At 35.4% G+C, this 20,301-nt stretch overlaps 1 protein-coding gene across 1 annotated transcript in view; it reads right to left on the bottom strand.

Annotated features, from left to right (window-relative positions):
* Positions 1-20,301, bottom strand: part of WDR49 (WD repeat domain 49) — a 153,244-nt gene that overhangs the window by 108,800 nt on the left and 24,143 nt on the right. The window contains exons 2-5 of the mRNA XM_012752204.2: positions 19,406-19,846; positions 14,732-14,908; positions 13,645-13,819; positions 701-868 (exon numbers count right to left, since the gene is read on the bottom strand). Coding sequence (XP_012607658.2) covers positions 701-868; positions 13,645-13,819; positions 14,732-14,908; positions 19,406-19,846 — 961 coding nt within the window. The remainder of the gene's footprint in view (positions 1-700; positions 869-13,644; positions 13,820-14,731; positions 14,909-19,405; positions 19,847-20,301) is intronic.

The following is a 20,301-nucleotide window of genomic DNA, read 5'->3' as shown; positions in this document are numbered from 1 at the left end:
GACAGGGTCTCGTTCAGGCTGGTTTCGAACTCCTGACCTTGAGCAATCCGCCCGCCTCGGCCTCCCAAAGTGCTAGGATTACAGGCGTGAGCCACCACACCCAGCCCTGAATTTTTTATCTAAATAATTAATGCCTAAGAATAGTTTTCTTTCCTGAGCTAAAATATACCCTTTGAAATCAATTTCTCTCCTTTAGTAAAACTAAAGCTAGGATAATCTGAACATTTTCAAAAATCATTAGAGATTGTATTCTGAAAGATTGTTGACAAGCACTCTACATTTTGTGGTTCTCTCATGTGTGGGGTGTGTGTGTGTAGTAGTAGTAGTAAGTAGTAGTAGTAGCAATGAAAATAATGTATTTTGGGGGGTGGAGCATTTGGTGGTGTTAGGAAGAAGGCAGAACAGCAGATGCTGCACAAACTGTCTTCTTTCTTATATCATTGTACACCCTCCACCAATTCTAATAAAATGACTCATTAAAGCATTGAGGCACTTTCTCATATGTTTACTCCAATGTAGTTCAAATACACTGCACATCATAATGCATCATTACCAGACATTCTCAGGCAATAAAATATGAGCTGCTCAAGTTGGTCTCTCTGACAATAAAGCAAAAAGGTAGAGAGGCTCCATGCATACAAATATGCATACCAGACTATTTATGAGGCCCTCATCGTTATGATGATTCATTTTTACGTACCAATTAAATTGAGCTGAGAGTGGTAATCAAAAGCATGAATGCCCTGGGCAATGTTGAAGGATGTCATTTTAAGATGCTTTCTTGATTTCTCTCTCCAAGCCAGCACCATAGTATTTGTATTGCTGGTTGTACTGGAAAGGATAGCATCTAAAGATGCATTGTAAGTAACTGACAAAAAAATTAAGAAGAGGAAAACAATCTTTAGTTGATTTTTCCAAGATATTAGCAAAATAGAGCTGTTTTAAAATGCAAAATTAAAAATTAAACTCAGGTTATAATGATACAACCCAAAACTTAGAAAATACTTCACTAATGCCTCCTCCCACCTCCCATGAAAGAACTTAGTGAGAAGTTACAGACAATCCACATTCAGACTTTTTTCCCACTCTAGAGATACCTTAATTTTTTTTTAATTGGAACACATGGCAGGAAACAATATTAATCACAATAATCATATGAGATTCTGGAGATGCAAATTGAGTAATTGGCCAAATTTCTGTGTTTTTCCTCCTGGGCCTGGGGTAGGCAAACAAGAGCTTACCAACCATCTGCTGCTCCCCAAAGGTTCAGCTCATGCCCAAACAATGGTTTATTTAAACTTTGGTCTAGAATGTTTGAGAGTGAAATGGCCAGGACTCAACTCCCTGCCACAATTCACAAACACAGCTGGAGGCCTGGGTCAAAATGGCTCTTCCTACATGCCTGATGACCCAATGCCAGATGTTGCGGAGCAAATTCCCATTTTCCAAGCAAGGATAATGATCCCACTGCCTTTTGTCAGGAGGATCTTTCCATTACTCTCAGACCCACAGGCTCCAAAAGACAAAGGCTCTTTGACCAACTTGGAACCGCTATGTCCTCCACAGTTAGGTACAAGTTTTCTTTTGTCTTCCGCTCAATGATTTGTGCCCCAAAATTGAAAGATTTCTGACTTGACCTCAAGATCAAATTCCAACCTCACAAGAAAAGGAATGTTATTACTTTGGGGTGCTTAAGGAAACTGCTTTAATTGAATGACTTTCAGAAATATTTCTGACCAACTTATTATATAGAATCAAGGGTGACATTCTTGGGAGGTAATTCTCAATGATTTGCCAGCATTTCTGTACTTCTTCTAACACTATGCACTGACTGCCATTTTTCAGGATTATCTCTTCAAATATGTTTGCATAGCAAACAGCTTTGGAATATAGAGATAGTATTTCCTTTTGGAGCAAATGGCAGGCATGCTTACTGCCCAGAATAATAAAGATTACTCTTTCCTCTGGGCAAAAGGTAGGTATCCAACCTGTCCACTATTAAATATTCAGATTCCCTATATTTGGAGTTCCCTTCCTATAATGCAATACATTGCATGTGCAAACACTCATATGCACCCATCTAGCTTGCCTCTGTGGACTTGGTGGCAAGGAAAACTAAAAAAGTATGCTGATACTTATGCTGCTTGCTCTCCTGTGAATAATAAAGTCCTTTTCCTCTGATATGGGAATCTTATGTCCTCTGTCATTAAAATATTTTTTTTCATTTCTCTTTCTAAGTGGGCACCACAATATTTGTATTGCTGGTTGTGCTGGAAATGGCAAACTAAATTTTTAATAGCTAACTTGAAAATAGCATAAAACTCTAGACCCTTCACACTTCTTAAGACACATTGCTATGATCTGAATATTTGTATCCCTGTTCCCAAAATTTATATGTTGAAACTTTAACCCGAAAGGCGATGATCCTAGGAGGTGGGGCCTTTGAAAAGTAATTAGGTCATGAGACTAGAACCCTCTTGCATGGGATTAGTGCCCTGATAAAAGAAGTCTGAGAGAGCTTGGTTGCTCCTTCCACTGTGAGAGGACACAGCTGGAAGTCACCATCTATGAACCAGAAAGTAGACCCTTACCATACACTAAATCTTCTGATAACTTAACCCTGGACTCTCTTAACCCCCAGAGCTATGAAAATATATCTATTGTTTATGCCCAGTTTGTAGTATTTTGCTATAGCAGTCAGAACAAAGTAAGACGGGAACCATGGTAAAAAAGTACTTGTAACTTTGTAAAAAACAAAACATCTCTTTTTAAAGAGTTAAATACAGCATCTAGTTTTACTATTTGGGGCAAAATAACTTAATTCTCCTTATATATTTGTGTATACATGTATATATGCGTACATATGTATATAGTTGTATATGTATAGGTATATGTAAATTTCCAATAATTAGTAAAAAAGAAAATTCCCAGAAGCAGGAGAATAACTCAATAAATTTCTTTTCCTTTGATCTATTCAATTTGGTTAATTGTTTCTAAAAATAATTGGAATTTATTTATTCAAGCGTTGATATTGACATGTAAATAGCTTAATTTAGCATATTTCAATTTATCTCTCTTGGAAATAAATGGCTTAACGTGACCAATTGATGACTGAATTAATGAGATTGAGACTATTCAGTGTGTCATCTATAGATACCCTCTCTCAAAACATGGCATCCAATCTTCAAAGATTTATTGAGCATCTACTATATGCCCTGTGCAATGATAAGAATAATAAGAGAAGAAATAGACACAGCCTGGACTTTAATCATATGGCACCAAGCTTGAAAGAAAATAATATGTAACTCAAACAATTAAAGAATATTTTAGAACATAATAAAGTGATAAATTGAATGGTACAAAAAATATAATAGAATTTCAAAGAAGAAAGAAATCAGTGTAGGTTTCAGGGTTTAGAAGACATTTGGTAAACATCGACCAAAAAAACATAGCATTTCAATAGATGGGAGGCCATGAAAAAACACCTGTGTACAAGTCCTTTGCCCACTTTTTAATGGGGTTATTTGATTTTTTCTTCCTAATTTTCGTGAGTTCTAAGTATATTCTAGTTATCAGTCCCTTATCGGATGCATAGGATGCAAAAATTTTCTCCCATTTTGTAGGTTGTCTGTTTACTTTCATGACTATTTCTTTGGCTGTGCAGAAGCTTTGTAGTTTGATCATGTCCCATTTATTTATTTTTGTTGCTGCTGTGATTGCCTTTGGGGACTTCTTCATAAACTCTTTGCCCAGGCCGATGTCTAGGAGAGTGTTTCCAACTTTTTCCTCTAGAGTTCTAATAGTTTCATATCTTAGGTTTAAGTCGGTTATCCAGCGTGAGTTGGTTTTTGTGAGAGGTGAAAGGTGTGGGTCCTGTTTTAGCCTTTGAATGGCCAACAAACATATGAAGAAATGCTCAACATCTCTAATCATCAGGGAAATGCAAATCAAAACCACAATGAGATATCACTTAACCCCAGTGAGAATGGCCTTTATCAAAAAATCTCCAAACAATAAATGCTGGCGTGGTTGCGGAGAGAGAGGAACACTCCTACACTGCTGGTGGGACTGCAAACTAGTTCAACCTCTGTGGAAAGCAATATGGAGATACCTTAAAGCGATACAAGTGAATCTACCATTTGATCCAGCAATCCCATTGCTGGGCATCTACCCAAATGATCCAGTGACACTCTACAAAAAAGACACCTGCACTCGAATGTTTATAGCGGCACAATTCATAATTGCAAGGCTGTGGAAACAGCCCAAGTGCCCATCAATCCAAGAATGGATTAATAAAATGTGGTATATGTATACCATGGAGTACTATTCAGCTCTAAGAAACAATGGTGATATAGCACATCTTATATTTTCCTGGTTAGAGCTGGAACCCATACTACTAAGTGAAGTATCCCAAGAATGGAAAAACAAGCACCAGATATATTCTCCAGCAAACTGGTATTAACTGAGTAGCACCTAAGTGGACACATAGGTACTACAGTAATAGGGTATTCAGCAGGTGGGAGGGGGGAGGGGGGCGGGTATATACATACATAATGAGTGATATGTGCACCATCTGGGGGATGGTCATGATGGAGACTCAGACTTTTGGGGGGAGGGGGGGAAATGGGCATTTATTGAAACCTTAAAATCTGTACCCCCATAATATGCCAAAATAAAAAAAAATTAAAAAAAACAAACAAACAAAAAAAAAAAAACACCTGTGTAGAAAACAAAAGCTAAATTCCAGAAATTAGAGCTGAAAGAGAGCTAATCTACTTTATCTTACAGATGAAGAAGTAGAGACTCACCCACACAGATTCAATTATTTGGCCAATGTCAGCCACTAATTGTTGTCAAACTCAGATCTGGAGCTTGGGGATTAACTCTGAGTTTGGCATAGTTTAATGTTACATAACATGCAATATTATAAATCCAAGCTATAGACACTAATATTAGCAGAGCCAGGGTACACATTCAGAATACAGGGCCTGACCTCTTGCCTACTAGAAAAGGGCTTCTCAAATTTTACTATGCACATGAATCACCTGGAGATACATGTTAAAATGCAGTTTCTCATTCAGTAAACCTGAGATTCTGCATGTCTTACATATTTCCAGGGGTTGCCGCTCATGCTCTCTGAGAACCATACTTAAAGTACCAAGGCACTAGAATACATTCTATAAAGTATTACCATCATTTTGTACCCTACAGAATTTAAATTGGGGAGACAAAACACCCTTTCAGAATCTGATGATAACCATGCCAGAAAGATGTGCATGCACACAAAATTTTGCATAAAATATCAAGATTTTTAAGAACCTCCCTGATTAAAAAACTCAAGCATAATAGATCTGAGGAACTTAAATGATAAATCTCCAGCTACAAGGCAACTTTGGATTGGGAAACAATTTCCCACCTGCTTCCTCAAGTGATTCTTAAAATTTCTGTTACCAATAACGTATATCATTTAAGTTAGTCAATGTCTGTTTTAGGCTCATCTTTTTAGCTTCTACTTCTTTAATGTAAATGATTTTAACTGGCCTTTAATACCAGGGTACTGTTAATACCAGAACAGAATTCCTAAGAGAAGAAAGGAGGGGCTGGGATGCAAAGGAGGCCTTCAGATAGGGGACCAAAGCAGAGCTGCCTCACCCAGCATCAGGCACGCACTCCCTTGTGAAGTGTGGCTGGCATGAAGCACAGAGTGATTGCCAAAGGCCAGAATGGTCTGCTTCTCCGCCCTGCCTGAAAGTTGCCTAGATGGTGTCACAGAGGCATGAAGGGGATGATCCCTTTCTCCCCCATCATAAGGGTCATGCGCAATACCCCTATGACAAAAAACAAGTTAACCATAGAAAAGCATAACAAATTTATTTGATCATAATTTTGTGTGACATGAGAGCCTTCAGATCAAAGACCCAAAGGTACAGAAAAAGGTGTTCATTTTTTTGCTTAGATTCTATGAAGCAGGGACAACCATGTAGAATTGTGATTGGACAAAAAGGGTGTGAGATAATGAAAATAGACTGAGTGGGGAAACCCAGCAAGGCCTGTCTGCTCGGCCTCTTCTTGGCCTCTCTGTGTGACATTCCTTTCTCCTAGGTATGGGGCAGGGCTCCTCTGGAAAGAGGATTTCAATTTCTTTACGTCCAGGTGTTACACAGGAAGGTTAGAATAATGTTTCTAGGCTTTATGGCTGGCTTTGGGGGAAAAGGAATTCTAGTTTCTATGGCCTGCCTCAGAAGAGAATGAGGGGGTGAGATAGGAGGGCAGGAGAAAGTCAGAGAGAAACTTTGCTTCTAAGGCTCTTTCTGAGGTCTTCACTTTGGGATATCATTTCCTGAGCTCCTATAGGGTGTCTCTTGTTCATCCCTGATTATGTAATTTCTTTTAATAATTACTAGGATAATTTATTGAATCCCTCTCATGTACCAGGCATCATGCTGGATACTTTCACCCTGTAATAATATTTAGGGTAAATTATTCCAAGTTTATTGATGAGGGGATAGAAGTCTGACAGGCAACTTGCCCAAGGGCATGAAGCTAATTAAAGATGTAGATGAGATTGAACCCAGTCCTGTTTGCCTGTGAGCTCTCATTTTCTGTGCTATTGCGTTCTTTTCTACTAAGCCACACTGCCATGTGAATGCCATGTCCAGGTCTGGGGTTCTTTCTATTACAACCACATTTCTGTCCCCCAAACTCTCAATCCCAGACCAAGACCCCACTTTGTTTTGAGTCTTCCCTTTCCTGATCTCTTCAATTTCCTATTGCCACTTATCCCTATAGGAATAGTATTCCTATGTCCTCCTTGCTCTCTCTCCATCCTTTTCTCTCATGTACTGTTTTCTTCTTGAATAGAAGTAAGGAAGGAAGATAGGAAGGAAGGAAGGAAGGCCAGGACCCAGCAAGTTATGGGTTCCTTTATAAAGGGGAGTTCTTGAGCTTCATTTGGAAGCAATTAATTGCAGGAACATTAAGCCCCCTCATCACCTGCTGCATAACTACTACTACTTTACCAGCAGTACCAGCAGTAGAAAATCTGATGGCAATTATTCTCACTCAGGAAGCAACCTCACTGAAAATACTCCCTTTGATTACAGAAAATACTAAGAGTTATTGTAACTTGACACTCAGTGAAGCAATATTAAAAGATACAAAGTATACAGTGTAACACTATAATTATCTTTAAATCCATGGAAATTCCATAATATAATTACAGTACAATCAAAATAAAATATTTCTATCCAGAAAATTGTTATGTGTTTCCTCATTATATCCAACTATAATCCTTAGTTTTGAGAGACTATAAAAAAAGACATATAAAGAGGTGCATTGTGCTCTGGTATTCAAAATATTGCTCCAAGATTTGAGTCTGCAGGTTACCAAGTGACATTTATGGGCCTGCAGTGTTACATATTGGAGGCTCAATAATTCACACTTGATGTCTAAACCAAGATATAACTTGTTTCTGATTAAATTGTAGAACATCAGAGTTCCTCAGAATGCCTGAGTAAAAGGTGAGAGAAAAGCCATTTCCTTAAAATCAAATTATCTGATAAATAAAAATATTTCTCACACTTCTTGAATTGAGGTAAGAAATGATAGGTTATAACAGAAAAGCTTCTAAAATAGGGACTGGGATGAGCTGGTAAAATAAATGATTTTTTTAAAATATTCTCAGTGAGTTTGGGGGTTGGTAGAAGAAAATATTTTAAAATTACTTTTATATAACATATTTTAGAGGAAAAAAAAAGAAAACTTTTTTTTGTCCATTAAGATATTTGTCCATTAGATGCTAACTTTCAACTTTTCCACTGTCTTGCCACATAGTTATAAAAAAGGACATTAAGGGAACCTGCCATCTATCCTTACCCTCATGTGTGCTATCAAAATGACCCTGTGTAACAGCAGTTAGTAAATGTGGGAAAAGTGATTTCAAAATGAAAAGTGATATGTAAAAACTAAGTAAAGTAATGCCATTAAGTGCATTTATAATAAGATAGATAAGGCCACTCTATAATATTTCCCAACAGATAGAGACTTTAGCAGGATAGAAATTGGGTCATTTCTAACTAGGAATTCTGATTATCATTTTTTAAGCTTTTACTTTATGAGTCATGTGACTTAGGAAAACATCCTACTGTGAACTTTCTTTGATATTCTCTTATTTGAGGGAGTATATTTTCAGTTTTATTTCTTATTTTGAGGTTGGAGTCCCATTCCGAGAACACCATAGGGCTCTTTATGTTCTGAGCAACCACAATTTCAAAGAGGAAAGATAAGAAAGACTAAATTTATCCCATCTTTAAAAATCAAAATGCATTTTTAAAAATTAAAATTCAGCACTGCTGAGCATATTTACAAAGAATAATGCAATTAATTTAATGATTTTTCAAAATACCAAGTAGACTCATGTTCATGATATAAATGAATACTACCCTTCTACTGTGCTGTAGAACAAGCTGCAGGAAAAGAGCCCTTTCTTCAAACCTAGGCTGCTGGCTCACAGCTGATTTCAACTGCTTTAAACACAGTGAGGAAACTGACAGGAAAGGCAGCATGGTCTAGCTAACTCAGTGGTGCAGTGTCATTGTGTGTGGAGGACTGATTTAGATGCAGGGAAGTGGAGCAATGCACAAGCAAGGTATTAAATCTGACTTTTCTTCCAAACTTAGTCCCTATCAATTATGAAGACTCCCTGAGGAAACACAACCTGATGTCTGTATTCTAAATTCTCTGGCACCTGCTCCATTAATTAGTACAGCAATTAGTGATTTTGTTATCACTTCAAACTGTTTTGTATCTTCTCCTAGCCCTGGTCAAGCAGAGAGAAAACACCTTTGAATGTAATAAAAAAAAAAAAGCAATGTTTTTTTTCTTAGAAATTTCATGCTCATTCTCTGAATATCTGCCTTCCCAGACTATGGTTTTTAAGGTTTCCAATGATAGTGTCTATATGAGTAGGCAATTATTTAAAAAAAGAAAAATTCTCTGAGATTCAAGACATTTATGTGTCTCCACTATTGCCCCAAATCTCTATAATTACTGTACAAGCATTTCAGAATGTAATTATTTTTCCATTAAAATATGACACAGAACCACTTGGACAAGATGAAAACATCTTCTCTTTCAAAGTTTTAAATAAGAAGTCTGAACATTATATTAAAGCAGTATGCTAATACTCATGTTTGAAATTGAGTTTTTCTTTTGACATTTCAGTTGTATAGATATATTACCCTTAGCTTCAGTAAAAATTATTACCATACTTGCTCATATATTTCTTTCTTTCCTCAATTGTATATTCCCTTCTCACACTGAGAAGAAAATCACCAAAGACATTTCTTGAGGAGCTCTAAGAATATCAAGTGATGTCGCTGAGATGAAAAGAGAAATGAAAGCAGCACTGGTTTCTTGCTTCTGACAGAGTAAGTCTTGAAGACCAAGGAGCATAATCCATAATCACCACAAATCTTACCAGCCTATATTGGACTCCACCCCCTCTCCTCCTTCTTTGATCCTCTTTATTTCAGTCTTCCTCCCTTTTCTTCATATTGAAATAACTGAGCCTCAAATGACAACAAAAAGCCATATGTAAGCTCTGAATTTCTATTTCTAAATGTAAGAAAAGGCACTCTTTCATTGGTTAGGACTGAAGTAGATTCCCCTTTCAGAGGTACTTGAGCTTCAAACTTAAAACTTGAAATGAGAGAAAATCTAATTTAGATACCTCATCTTTCTATACTCTTTTTCTTCTTTTTCAGTAATCTTCTACTGCATTTTTCTCAACATCCATTCATATAATGTTGAACTAAACATAATTTTAAAATACTTTTTCTTACCTCAACCACTTTCTTTTAACTATAAATAACCCCCTATTTCTTAAAAAAACAAAGAATTACACAAATACTAAGCATGATTTCTTTTCATTTGAAATATTTTTCAGTAGCATTCACACAATAATTTATGTAACACCTTCAAAGCCAAATTGCAAAATGGCTCTCTTTTCACAATCAAAACATAAAATCACATAGAGGAAATTAATAGGTATTATTAATTATAGACACAAGTAAAATCTTTAAAAAGAGAAAAAAAAATAATGTAATATAACTCTTTTATATGAGTTCAGATAGTTCCCCATTTTGGCATCTTCCAATGTTAAAACATAGCTCAATTTCTCAGCACCAGATAGATAAGCTACCAATTCTTCTCTGTCCCTAACCAAGCTCAACAAGACACTCACTCATTCCAGCATCCTTTGGCAAATAAATTATCTAGTGTTCCCTACAATAATTATCACAGAGTTCCTGGTACACAAAGCTCTGTGCAAAGGGACATGAAGTAATTGTTACCAACTGATTGTTGGGTTTTGACTGCTTCAGAGTGAACATAATAATAACCTTGCAGTAATTCTTTTATAAACTTTCTTAGTCAATCAGCATATTATAAGTTAAGTTTCTCAGAACTGATCTAGACAACAGGATTCAATTGAACCATATCAATGCTTAGTACTGTGCCTGTTACATAATAGTTAACAAATGTTTTCTGGGTGAATATCACATAGAAGCTCCTAGACTTACACTTGATAAATAATTGCTAAAGTGAGTAAAAGATCTCAACAAAAGAAAGAGGCTAAATAATCAACAAATATTTATTGCATACTCATTCTTTAAAAAGCATTATGCTGGGCCGGGTGCAGTGGCCCACACCTGTGATTCTAGCACTCTGGGAGGCTGAGCTGGGATGATTGCTTGAGCTCAGCAGTTCAAGACCAGCCTGAGAAAGAGCAAGATGCTATCTCTACCAAAAATAGGAAAATTAGCCAGGCATCATGGCCCATGACTGTAGTCGCAGCTACTCGAGAGGCTGAAGCAGGAGGATCACTTGAGCCCAGGAGTTTGAGGTTGAAGTGAGCCACTGCATTCTACCAGGGGTGACAGAGTGAGATTCTGTCTCAAAGAAAAAAACAAAAAGTATTATGCTGGATTTCTGCTTCCAGCCATGATTGAGTGATAAGGACTGAATTTAATCTCTTCTAATAAACAACTAGAAAACTGACAAATATTAGTAACAATACTGTCAGACATTTGACAATAGGCAATGAAGAACTGTGAAGCCTGAGAAAAGAGAAACAAATGAGGTAAGCCTTATAATTGCTTCAGCTTTCTTAAAAGAAATTTCCAAACCATGGGCACAGAGAGAAGGAAGGCACACAGAGCATAGAAACCTCCTAAACTGGGAAGAGGAAAATTGGAATGATTGGAAATTAGAGGATGATGAGGCATCTAGAAAACGTAGGGCAGAGTTCTGGGGGAAAAAAGTGGTGAGAGAAAAAACTTTGAAAAAATAACAGTAGAAAAGTTTCTAAATTTAATGAAAACTACAGATCCACATATCCAAGAATCACAATGGATTCTAAGCTGTCTGCATCAGGTCTGTCCAATTTCCTCAAAAGCCATCAATGTTTCACTGCCAATATCTTCCAGCATATGTCCCCATTCAACTCATTTGCTTTTATAACTAGTCTCTTATCTATTCGTGTCCACCTCTCTCTCTGTCATTTTTGTGCCTGCTTGTCTACCTTTACTCCTGTTGACCATGTTCTCTCTGTCTCACTCCTCCATCCAACCTTAAAGTACCACCACCCACCCTTGAAGCTTTTCCTCATGGCTTTTCCTGCTTAAGAGCTACTATAGGAGTCAAAATCTTATTTGTAAAATTTAGTAGTTAATTTTCAGTACCATTGTACACTGTTCTAATAAGTTACTTTATGTTAATCTTCAATTCTTTTTCAGATATTAAGTTTTTTTGAGGATTGAGCCTATAATTAATCTTCCTTCTACAGTTTCAAGTGCCTAAGACAGTTTTAAAGCACATAAAAAAATAATAAATGTTTGATTGGTACATCAAGTACATAATTTAAATAAACTGGCCAAGTAAATATGGATGTGTATGTTTTTGTGTATATATATTTCAGCTATTATTGCAAATATTATCCACTTGATTATAATAAATTTTTATTCAAAGAGCTGGAAGTATATAATCCAAATAAGATAGCAAGGATCCTTAATTTTTTAAATACATATATTTAAGTAACTTTTCAGTAGCCTATTCCTAATTTGCAGTAATTTGAGGCCAGATTCTGAAGTTGAATTCCTTAGTTCATAAACATGAATCTCTACTGCTAATACTAAACTAAATTTCCACATTCTTTTGTTATTAGATGAGGAAACCAAAAATCAGAATGAAATGATGGAAACATGATGAGTAGCAAATCCACATCGACCTATTGGACAATCCTTTTCCTGAAACTTAAGAGACGAATGTTCATTGACAGGTAACTTCACCAGTAGAGTTGGTTTTTAAGAGGTTTAAATAAAATTGAGGCAGGGTCTACAGTGAGAACTTTTCATTCTCTCCCTTAACATGGGAATCTTGTATGATATCACTCCACCAATGGTGCCAGTATGTCTCCCTGAACATGAAGAAAGCATTTAGATATTATCCATCATCAGAAAAGACAATATCAATTTTGAAACCTTACTTGTTATCTTCCCAATCTTTTCAAAAACAGCTTTCTATAGGCTACCTTACTGTATTTATCTATACTCATTTAAGATTATGGAGCTCAAATAATACACTAAACTTCAAAGAACCCAGACCTGGCATGATTTGTATTGAAGAAAAAAATGCAGAATGTATAGTTCTTCAAGTAGGATATTACTATTATGGGCGTACATTAAAGAATTAACTGCAACCTTTTAAAACCCACGGAGGGTAAAATTACTATAAAATAATAATTAGGTCCATTTTGACTGTCTCTTTTTCAAACTATACTAGGTTTAGACCAATAGCATTAAGCTCATTAATTTTATTAACATCAATGATATTGTTCATTTCCATTCTTTTCAGTGGGCATTCTTTAATGTAGCAATTTAGAAGTGAGAAAATTACCACAGTCCTTAGTATCTAGACCAAAAGAGATATCAGTGCAGATAATGAAAATCTGGATATTGAATCATCAGATACACATTTTGTAAAATTAAGATATATTATGAAACTAACTCATTGATGACTAGGTTTTAAGAAAATTCTAGTTTTCTACAGATGCTGATTTATAGCATAATCCTATTACATAGAGAACTGCCACTCAAGTACTTTAGAGGAATTCAGTCATTGTATCAAATAAGAAGAAGAAAAGAAAATTCAGATAATACCATTCTGAAGGCAGTCAAACTAATATACTTCCCATGAGAACATAAAGAAAACAAAGGAGTGATTTTGAGGGAACTTGTTAAATTATTTTATTAAGCAGCCCTGAATGTAACTAGGTAAGATTAGTTAGATCAGAGTTGGGTTGAAGTTAAATGGATTCTATGACAATTTTCTCCTTTCTTTTGAGATTTCTTGAGTGCACAGGTCACCTTAATTAATTGTATGGGGCACAAATTTTCAAAAGGAAAAAAAAAGAAAGAAAGAATTTCTGCCAGTGTTCAAGGGATAGCCCAGTCCAGGCCAAAATCTCCAGAGAACCAATTATCGGTTTCTAGACTTAAATGGTTTGTGTGAAATCTTTTCATCAAAGAATATACATGTAGAAGTCGAAGGTGACAGTTTTCTTTCATTACTGTTAAAATTCAGTACCTTGCCTGACCCAATCTCCGTGATGAAGTTTGTGCTCTAGTATATGACAACATTTGTGACATCCGGAGAGCAGTTCTGCCCAGTTAATGGTCATGGTGGCTTCTTCATCTTCACATGCACTTGCAGGCCGTTCAAACAGGGAAATCAAGGCCGCTGTGAAAGCAATTGCTTGAACCTTGAGAGAGTCATTGAAAGAAAAACACACATGGGCAGGGTAATTGTTGCAAGAAGATTCTATGTTATTTAAGTTTAATAAAGAATAAATATTGAATTAATAAGAATTTCTTCAATATTATTTAAAGGATGTAGGCAGTTATATTGAAAGACGAAACAACTATGAAGTTGGTGATGCAGTTACGAAGGGCAGTCTATTATTTGCTTTTAAGATACACTCTATTAAAAACAGTAAGAATGAAATGCTTTCATAATTGCAAAAGGAAATTGTTCAAATTAACCTACTTCAGAGGTCACAGGCATATTCGAGTATAAATAAGTAATACATTTTCATAGGTCAAGTGGAATTTGATCGGGAGACAAAAATCATTGTATCCAATGTCTAGGTTTCAGTGCTGCTCTCTCTAATGCATATAGCTGTTTGTAACATGATATAGGAAACTAGCACTCCCTAGGAGGCATGTACTGAGAAACTCAAAACTTTATGAAAGAAAATAAGAAAAACAAATTCGAAAGACTTATAAGAGATAAACTTAGACACTTAATTTTTTTATTTCACCATATTACAGGGGTATATATATTGCCTTTGCCCCACCTGAATCAGAGCTTTAAGCATGTCCATTGGGATCTAATAGATTAAGCATCATATAGTGAAAAAAGTTAGCAAGTCTTTTTTTTTCTAAATGAGAAAAATAAGACTTTTACAGACCAAAAACCACACACCACAATGAAGATTTGTTTTTATAAGCAAGAAGAGGAACTGTGTCCTAATCCGTCTCTTCCACGTTTGACCGTATAATCTATAATGTACTTCAATTAGGAGGTCACATTCATTGCATTTTAACTTCTATTTTGAGCTTTAGTTTGATGATTAATAATCCATAGTGTTCAATCTTATCCTTCCCTCACTTACCTTTCCAGTTATATCCCCAAAAGAAAGAATTGATTCATTGGCATCAAGAGAATCGTACCAATAATCCATGCAAATTGGTGTTCCTTTCAGGCCTTGGAGTTTGTATTGACAAGAAAATTCTTCTTTGGACAGCAGATCATAGAAACAAATCTCTTTACTTGTAAAAGCCACTGCTATCTAAAGTAGCAGAGTAGAAAATCAGGATATATTTCTGATGGGTTTAGCGAAATTAATATGCAAATCTCATTTCCAGATCAGACTTTGTTCCCTGAAGGTCCTTAACAGTATTACAGAGGTATATAGCACAGTGGCACAAACATACTTTACTCTAACTTTGGACTCTAGCCAAGAAGAAACTTTTCCCATTAGAGGCATTTGAATATCCTTTCTTTCCTATCCCCACTCCACACATCCTCCATCCATGGGAGACTAGACCACTAATCACATAGGAAAGACTAAGACACAAAGAGCTATAGCATCATATAGTCTATGACTGTACCAGAGACTTTATTTACAAACCATGCTTTACGAAGCAAGCAGAAGCTTCATGAAAATCAATAAAGATTGTGTTAGGTAGCCTTATCCTAAGTCAAATAAAATCCTAAAGGCTATTTTAAAAAGAGGAAATTATTTAACAACATGAAAATAATTCAGTAGAAACTGTCCATGTGGAAACCCACACATTGGATTTACTAGACATAAACTTTAAATTGGTTATTATAAATATGTTTAAACTAAAATAAACAATATCTGAAGAACTACAGGAAAGTGTAAGAATGATGTCTCACCAAAGAGAGAATTCAATAAACATGTATAAATTATTAAAATAAAGAGCCATTCTTTCAATTTCTGTCTTTTAATTGGAGTGTTTAATCCATTCAGATTTCATATATTGACAATTACTGACAAAGTAGGATTTACATCTTCCATATATCTAATAAGAGACCCCTAAAATATCTGAAGCAAAAACTGAAAGAATTGAAGACAAAGATAGGTATTTCAATAATAACAGTTGGAGATTTTAATATTCCACTTTCAATAATGAATAGAATAACTGAGCTAAAGAGCAACAAGAAAATAGAAAACTGGACAAACACTATAAGCCAATTATATCTAACCTATGTCTGTAGAACACTTCATCCAGCAACAGCAAAATGCACATTCCTCTCAAGTGCACATGAAACATGCTTCAGGATAGACCATATATTAGGTTATAAGACAAGTCTCAATAAATTTAAAAGATTGAAGTTATACAAATTATGTTCTCCAAACACAGTGGAATGAAATTAGAAATTTTATTCACCAGAAGAAAATTTGTGAAATTCACAATTACAGAGAAATTAAGACACTCCTAAATAACCAACAGATCAAAGAATAAATCACAAGGAATATTAGAAAATACATTGAAGTGAATGAAAACAAAACACAACATACAAAACTTACATTATGCAATAAAAGTAGGATCTAGAGCAAAATTTATAGTTGTAAGCACCAATATAAAAAAAAACTCAAATCAATAACCTAACGTTTTATCCTAAGACACTAGAAAAGTAAGAATGCACACTATGTGGGGAATGGGCACACTTATAACTTTGACTCAAACATACAAAAGCAATTTATGTAACCAAAACGTTTGTACCCCTGTAATATTCTAAAATTTTTAATAATAATAATAAATAAAAAATTTTAAAAATTAAGAAATAATAAATTAAAAAAAAAACTTGGCATCATACTTCATTGTGAAAACCTGAATCCATTTCCCCAAAGATTCAGAAACATGATAAGAATGCTCACTCTCACCACTCTCACCACTCCTATTCTACACTGTACTGGAGTATCCAGTCAAGGAAATTAGGCAAGGAAGAGAAATAAAATGTATCCAGATTGGGAAGGAAGAAAAATTATCTCTATTTGTAGATGTCATGATCTTTTCTATATAGGAAATCCGCATAAAAACTAAAGAACTAATAAATAAGTTGAGTAAATGTAATCATGTTTTAAAAATCAATTGTATTCTTATATAATGAACAACCTGAAAATGAAATTACCAAAGTAATGTTTAGGGGGTTGAAAAGACAAAACTGAGACTGAGATGAAATATTCGTAAAGTGTAAAGTGTCCATCTGATTATGCAAGTTAAAGAACCTATACCAAAAAAGGAGTACACATAGCATGATTCCAATTATATAAAACTCTAGAAAATGCAAGCTAATCTATAGTGACAGAGAGCAGATCAATGGTTACCTGACTAATGAGAAGGAGTTATGAAAGGGTACAAGGAAATTTTAGAAGGTGACAAATATGTTCATTATGTTCATTTTGCTGTTGATTTTTCACAGGTACATATATGTATTGAAATCTATCAAGTCAGTACACTTTTAATATGTGAAATGTATATTTTGTGTAACTATACCTCAATATACCTATTTTTTTAAAAAAAGGCAACATTCTATGAGATTCTATGTTGAGTGAGTATAAAGGAAAGGCTCAGATTTTAGTTATTGGTCCTGAAAAGAAGAAATAGTGCAACACAATATCACATAATAATAAAAGAATGCTGTGTACAGATATAAAAAAAATCTGGATTAAAACTACCTTTTAATTCATACAAATTAAGCATTAGCACCAAACCCTTAGCAAAAAGGAACTGGATCCAATGTCAGTAGCCACTATGGAGGAAGCACAGACTGAAGCACAGGCCTCAGGCTGCCTCAGTTTACAATCCTTGGCAACACTGATTACATCCTGTGTGATCCAGGGAAAATTACACAACTTTTCTTTGCTCAGTCTCTCATTCTTAAAGTAGGAATAATATCTACTTTATTGTGATCTTAAGAGGATTAATATATCAGGCTGCATCACAGAGAGAGCTAATAATGATGAGGATGATTTATGGTTCTAGGCAGTAGAGCATACTATTTCCCACTAAAAAGAACTTGGCTCTTTGGAGAAATGGCTGGTTCTAGGTCTGCCATAGGAAATATACATAATCCTATAAAATCTTGTCATAACAGGAAGCAAGCAAGCTTTCAAAGACTTATGGTTGAAAAAAGACTCAGAAGGTGACTTGCGTTAGTTCTCACTGTCTAAAGATAGTACAATTATAGGCATGGGATAATAGTAGATTGAAACATATCAACTTTTTTAAAGCCCGTGATTTTTTAATTATACTGATAATAATGATAAGAGTACTCGCTGTTCAACTTTAGAGGGTATTATAGAAACAACTCATTATTTAGAAAAGTGATAAGTAAAAGTAAAGAATTAGGCATTTATTTTGCCTTTATTCTGTAATTTGTACTACATGTTAATCAAATAATTAATGAGGGAAATTTCTTTTTATAGAAGTATTCCAGCTTTTAAAGAAAGAGAAAATGATAAAATTAGAATTCATCATCTGGCAACCCCTAATAAATTAATGTATCTAGGAACAATCAGTAATAACTGCTAACATCTCAAGAGGAGAAAGAACCAGACAATTTTGTACCTCCTGACTGAAGAACATGAAAGCACCTATTTGAAACAAATAAATCTGACACTGCTCAAGGCTTTAGACTTGACAGCCAATTTACTGGAAATACTAGAAACAGGTGGACACATTAAACAACCCTGGGTAGGCACAGTTTGTAAAATCCAAACTGTGGGAAACTCTAAAAGACAAACACACAAAAACATCAATAGCAACAGCCAAAAAAATGCAAGAAAAATTGAATAGGGAGAGAAAAACATATATATTAAAAGGGACATATCAACCATTTATCATATTTTGACTTTATTCAGATATTGATTCAAACAAACTATTAAAAATTGTAAGGCAATCAAAGGCATGTGTACATGACTGGATATTCCATGATATTGAGGAAACATTGCTATTGATATTAAGTGTGATAGTGGTATTTTGGTAATGCTAAAAAAGACATCTTTGAGAAACATAGAAATATTTACAGAGGAAATGATTTGATGTTTTACATCTTAATGGGGGGAGGCATAGATGAAACAAGATCGGCTGTGAACTGAAAATGGTTAAGGGTGGATACTGGGTACACCAGGTGTCTAATATCATTCTGTCTTCCTGTGAGTGCATTTGAAATTTTTCATAGTAAAATTTGCTATCTGCTTAATATAAAATATTAAGAAGATAGATTCTACAAGCTGCAATCTTCCCCCCCAAAACTATTTTTCTTACACTATGTTATCTTGCTCATAGGTATAGTTATATGAAGATATTTGTACTGAGTGGACTCTACCTATCTGAATTAAGACACTGACTTCATGTGGTCAAAATCAGATAAGCAGTTTCCCTTAATTGCCTAGAGCCATGCCATGCTCTGTAATAGCCTCTCAGCTATGCATATAAATCCATGATACTGCTATAAACTGTAGAGGAATAAAGTTCTTGTAAGCTAATAATGCAGCATGGCCACATTGAAGATAGAGCCAAGAATCGGAGTCAGTATCAGTGGTTTCATTTTAAGGCACCCAAGAGAACAGCTTGGGAAATTGAGTAGCTCACTTAGCTCTACTTACACTCCCTCCAGGTCAGAGGAGAGGCACCAAAAGAGTAAAGCACTTTTCTGTTACTGCTAGTGTTATATATTTGATATTGATCAAGAACCCCACCCTATAATTTTTCCCCTTTTACAAGCAGTAAATTTGTTTAAAAAGACTTTTTACCTTGTTTACATTTTCCAGAGAAACCAAACTTGTCACCCACAGGTGTTTGAGCTTTGTGGCATCTGAAGTGATGGGAAGTGTTTCTTGCAGCTTTAAATTCTCTCCCCAGACTCCTAATAGACCTTCTTTACTGATTGTCAGATACCGACATGAATTTTTTAAGAAAATTACTTTTTGAATGTTGTCCTTGTGTTTTACTGGGAGGAATTCAAGGTCCTTCCACTGGGGAACCACAGTTGACTTTGCTCGTTCATCTTTCTCATAAAGCACTAGCAGTATAAATGAAGTCAGCTTGTCCCAAGTAATAAAGCCCTCTTGGGCCATATCCACTTTGTCATAGAGCTCTCCATATTCTTCTTCTGTGCCCCAACCAACAACCTGTGTCATCCTATGCATGAACTCTTCTCTGGACATACAGATGGTTTCCCTTGGCTCTGGAGACTAGAAACAGGAGTAAAAAAAAAAAAATAAAAAAAAAATAAAAAAAAAATTAAAAAAAATGAAACAACAGTGAAAGCATCATAGGCACAGGAGCAACATGCTATCCTCAAAGGTGGATTTTATCAGCAATTCTTCCAACATGCAAGGAAAAATGTCTTTTACTTCTGTGGTCCCCAACCCCCGGGCTACAAACTGGGCCACATAGCTCTACCCCACTCCCACACCCCACCTCACCTCCATCCGTGGAAAAATTATCTTCCATGAAACTGGTCCCTGGTGCCAATAAGGTTGGGGACCACCGTTTTACTTCATAACAGTATTATACTCAAGTGAATTTAAGCTGGGGAGCAAATTGTTGACAAGGTTAGAAGCTGCCATTCTCAATCACAAGTGTTCTTATAACTGGAAGAGGGAGGCAGGATAGTCAGAGAAGCAGAGTGATATGGGGCTATGAG

Source organism: Microcebus murinus, chromosome 1 (genome assembly GCF_040939455.1).
Source record: "Microcebus murinus isolate Inina chromosome 1, M.murinus_Inina_mat1.0, whole genome shotgun sequence".
Taxonomy (NCBI): domain Eukaryota; kingdom Metazoa; phylum Chordata; class Mammalia; order Primates; family Cheirogaleidae; genus Microcebus; species Microcebus murinus.
Note: the sequence above shows the minus strand (reverse complement) of the source record. Positions and strands in the feature narration are given on the sequence as shown.